At 42.4% G+C, this 3,157-nt stretch overlaps 1 protein-coding gene across 1 annotated transcript in view; it reads left to right on the top strand.

The window, feature by feature from the left end:
* The window catches only part of POLR1B (RNA polymerase I subunit B), a 27,094-nt gene extending 25,198 nt beyond the window's left edge, over positions 1 to 1,896 (top strand). Inside the window, exon 15 of the mRNA XM_012811061.2 lies at positions 963 to 1,896. Within this exon, the coding sequence (XP_012666515.1) occupies positions 963 to 1,842 (880 nt within the window). The 3' untranslated portion in view covers positions 1,843 to 1,896. The remainder of the gene's footprint in view (positions 1 to 962) is intronic.
* The last annotated feature ends 1,261 nt before the right edge of the window (positions 1,897 to 3,157 follow it).

Raw genomic sequence — 3,157 nt, 5'->3', positions numbered from 1 at the left:
CAGCCGTCATTGTTGTTTGGCAGGTCCGGGCTGGGGATTTGAACCCGCCACCTTAGGTGTACGTGGCTGGCGCCTTAGCCCGTTGAGCTATAGGTGCCGAGCCGGCTTCATCTCTTAATACCACCATAGTGGGGTTGGTGGTTAAGTTTCAACGTGAACTTGGGAGGGAACACAAACATTCGAACCAAAACCATTGTTGTCTCAGTCATAACTAAATTAGCTTTGCTTCAGTGAGACAGTGTCTGTTGTACTGCCTTTCCTTTTCTGTTTTTCTGTGATAATTTTTGAGAATTATCAGACGTAAAGCTGTATTCACATTTTATCATCAAATACACGTTAGGATTGTTTCCTAGCCAAAATGTTGAGTTCATTATGCCTCTTACTAAAAATAAATTTTTATTTTAGCTTCTTTTTACAACAATAAAATTGATTTTAGTAGATCTGTGTAATAGTTTTTCAGCTGCCTTTCTTGTGGCTGACTTTCAGATGAACATAATTCTGTAGTAAACACAATCAACAGCCCTATTCTTTTTTTTCGGTAGAGATAGAGTCTCACTCCATCACCCTTGGTAGGGTGCCGTGGCGTCACACAGCTCACAGCAACCTCAAACTCCTGGGCTTAGGCGATTCTCTTGCCTCAGCCTCCCGAGTAGCTGGGACTGCAGACACCTGCCACAATCCCTGGCTATCTTTTTGTTGCAGTTTGGCCAGGGCCAGGTTTGAACCCACCAACCTCAGTATATGGGGCCGGTGCCCTACTCACTGAGCCACAAGCACCACCCGGCAGCCCTATTCTTAAAGATTTTCAGGGATACAAACTTTATTTGTATTAGAGAATAGAGGTAAGAATAAGTCTGGGGAAAATCCTTTATATGAAACAATAATTATATCAACAAAACTAAAGTGTGTAGGCTTAAACAAATATAGTAGTTTGACTTTTTATATGGTTTGTTTTTTCCTAGGAGTAAAGAAAATTGTGTTGTGGATAACATCAAAGTGTGTAGTAATGACACTGGGAGTGGGAGATTCAAGTGTATTTGCATCACAATGAGAGTCCCTCGAAACCCAACTATTGGGGATAAATTTGCCAGTCGACACGGGCAAAAGGGCATTTTGAGCAGATTATGGCCAACAGAAGACATGCCTTTTACTGAAAGTGGGATGGTCCCAGACATTCTGTTCAATCCTCATGGTTTTCCATCCCGAATGACTATCGGTATGTTAATTGAGAGTATGGCTGGGAAGTCTGCAGCTTTGCATGGCCTCTGCCATGATGCCACACCCTTCACCTTCTCAGAGAACTCGGCCTTAGAATACTTTGGTGAGATGTTAAAGGCTGCTGGCTACAACTTCTATGGCACTGAGAGGCTATATAGTGGCATCAGTGGACTGGAACTGGAAGCAGACATCTTCATAGGTGTGGTGTATTATCAACGTCTACGCCACATGGTCTCAGACAAATTTCAAGTTAGGACAACTGGGGCAAGAGACAGAGTCACCAACCAGCCCATTGGAGGAAGAAATGTTCAGGGTGGAATCCGTTTTGGGGAGATGGAGCGGGATGCCCTTTTAGCTCACGGTACATCTTTTCTCCTTCATGACCGCCTCTTCAACTGCTCTGACCGATCGGTAGCCCACGTGTGTGTAGAGTGTGGCAGCTTGCTTTCTCCACTGTTGGAGAAGCCACCCCCATCTTGGTCGGCAATGCGCAACAGGAAATACAACTGTACTCTGTGTAATCGCAGTGACACTATTGATACTGTTTCTGTGCCTTACGTTTTTAGGTATTTTGTAGCTGAACTAGCAGCTATGAACATCAAAGTGAAACTGGATGTCGTTTAACTTGATCTATTGGATTTTTCAAAATGTAACTTTAGTTCAGTGAACCTGTTATCACTAGATTACACTTGTGTTTTTTCAAGTAAGTTGAAATTCTCACCCAAGACTTGGGCTGGATCCAGTGACTGATGCCTGTAATCTTAGGACTTTGAGAAGCCACGGTGGGAAGATTGCATGAGGCTAGCAGTTTGAGACCAATGTGAGCAAGAGCAGACCCTATCTCAACAACAACAATAAAAACAGAAAAATTAGCTGGGTGCGGTGGTGCGCACCTGTAGTTCCAGCTATTCTGAAGGCTAATGCAGGAACCCAGGAAGGGTTGCAGTGAGCTATGTTGATGCCAGTGCACTCTAGCTGCATCAACAGAGTAAGACTCTCAAACAAAACAAAACAAAGCAAAAATAAATAAATGACTTGGCAACCAAGGTTCTGAGTCTCTCTGGTATACTAACTACTGATCTGGAATTTTGGTATATTTGTTTTAAAAATTTACATATGTTTTCTTTAAAAATGAAATACTGATACGTAGAAGAACAGACTGGGAAAAGTCTCCTTTCCAGCCAGACATTCCCTATTCCCTAGAACAGACTGGGAAAAGTCTCCTTTCCAGCCAGACATTCCCTATTCCCTGCTTTTAACAGGCAGTGACCATCACACACCTGTTAGTAGTCAGAACGGAGCTGTACAATACAAATACAATGTAAGCCATGGAGATCAGTTTGTATGTTCTCATAGCCACGTTTTTACTTTAGTGAAAACCAAGAGGTAGAGTTCAGGTCAATTCTGACCTTAAAAAATACAGTATTTTTTTTTAACTGCTTTATTGAAGTATAATTGTTATACAAAAAACTACATACATGTGTTTATACAATTTGATGGGTTTGAATATATGGACACAACGATGATTATCACCACAAAGTAATAAACATATTCATCATCTCTAAACGTTTCCTTCTGCCTCTGCTTTTTGGTGTGTGTATGTGGTCGAAAAGTCTCACTTTTCAGCCTCAGTAGAGTGCTGTGGTGTCATAGCTCACAGCAACCTCCATCTCTTGAGCTCAAGTGATTCTCTTGTCTCAGCCTCCCAAGTAGCTGGGATGATAAGTGCCACCACAGTGCCCAGCTATTTTTAGAGATGGGATCTTGCTCTGCTCAGACTGGTCTCGAACCTGTGGGCTCAGGTAATCCACCCCCTTTGGCCTCCCAGTATTCTGGGATTACAGGCTTGAGCCATCTCGCCTGGCAACGCAAGATCTCTTTTAAACTTTTTAAGTGAATAATATACAGTATTAACTATAGGCACCATATTGTAGCAGAT

The sequence above is a fragment of the Otolemur garnettii genome, unplaced genomic scaffold (genome assembly GCF_000181295.1).
Source record: "Otolemur garnettii isolate 467f Iridium unplaced genomic scaffold, OtoGar3 scaffold00148, whole genome shotgun sequence".
Lineage (NCBI taxonomy): Eukaryota > Metazoa > Chordata > Mammalia > Primates > Galagidae > Otolemur > Otolemur garnettii.
The sequence above is the reverse complement of the archived record's forward strand: the minus strand, read 5'-3'. Positions and strand labels throughout refer to the sequence as shown.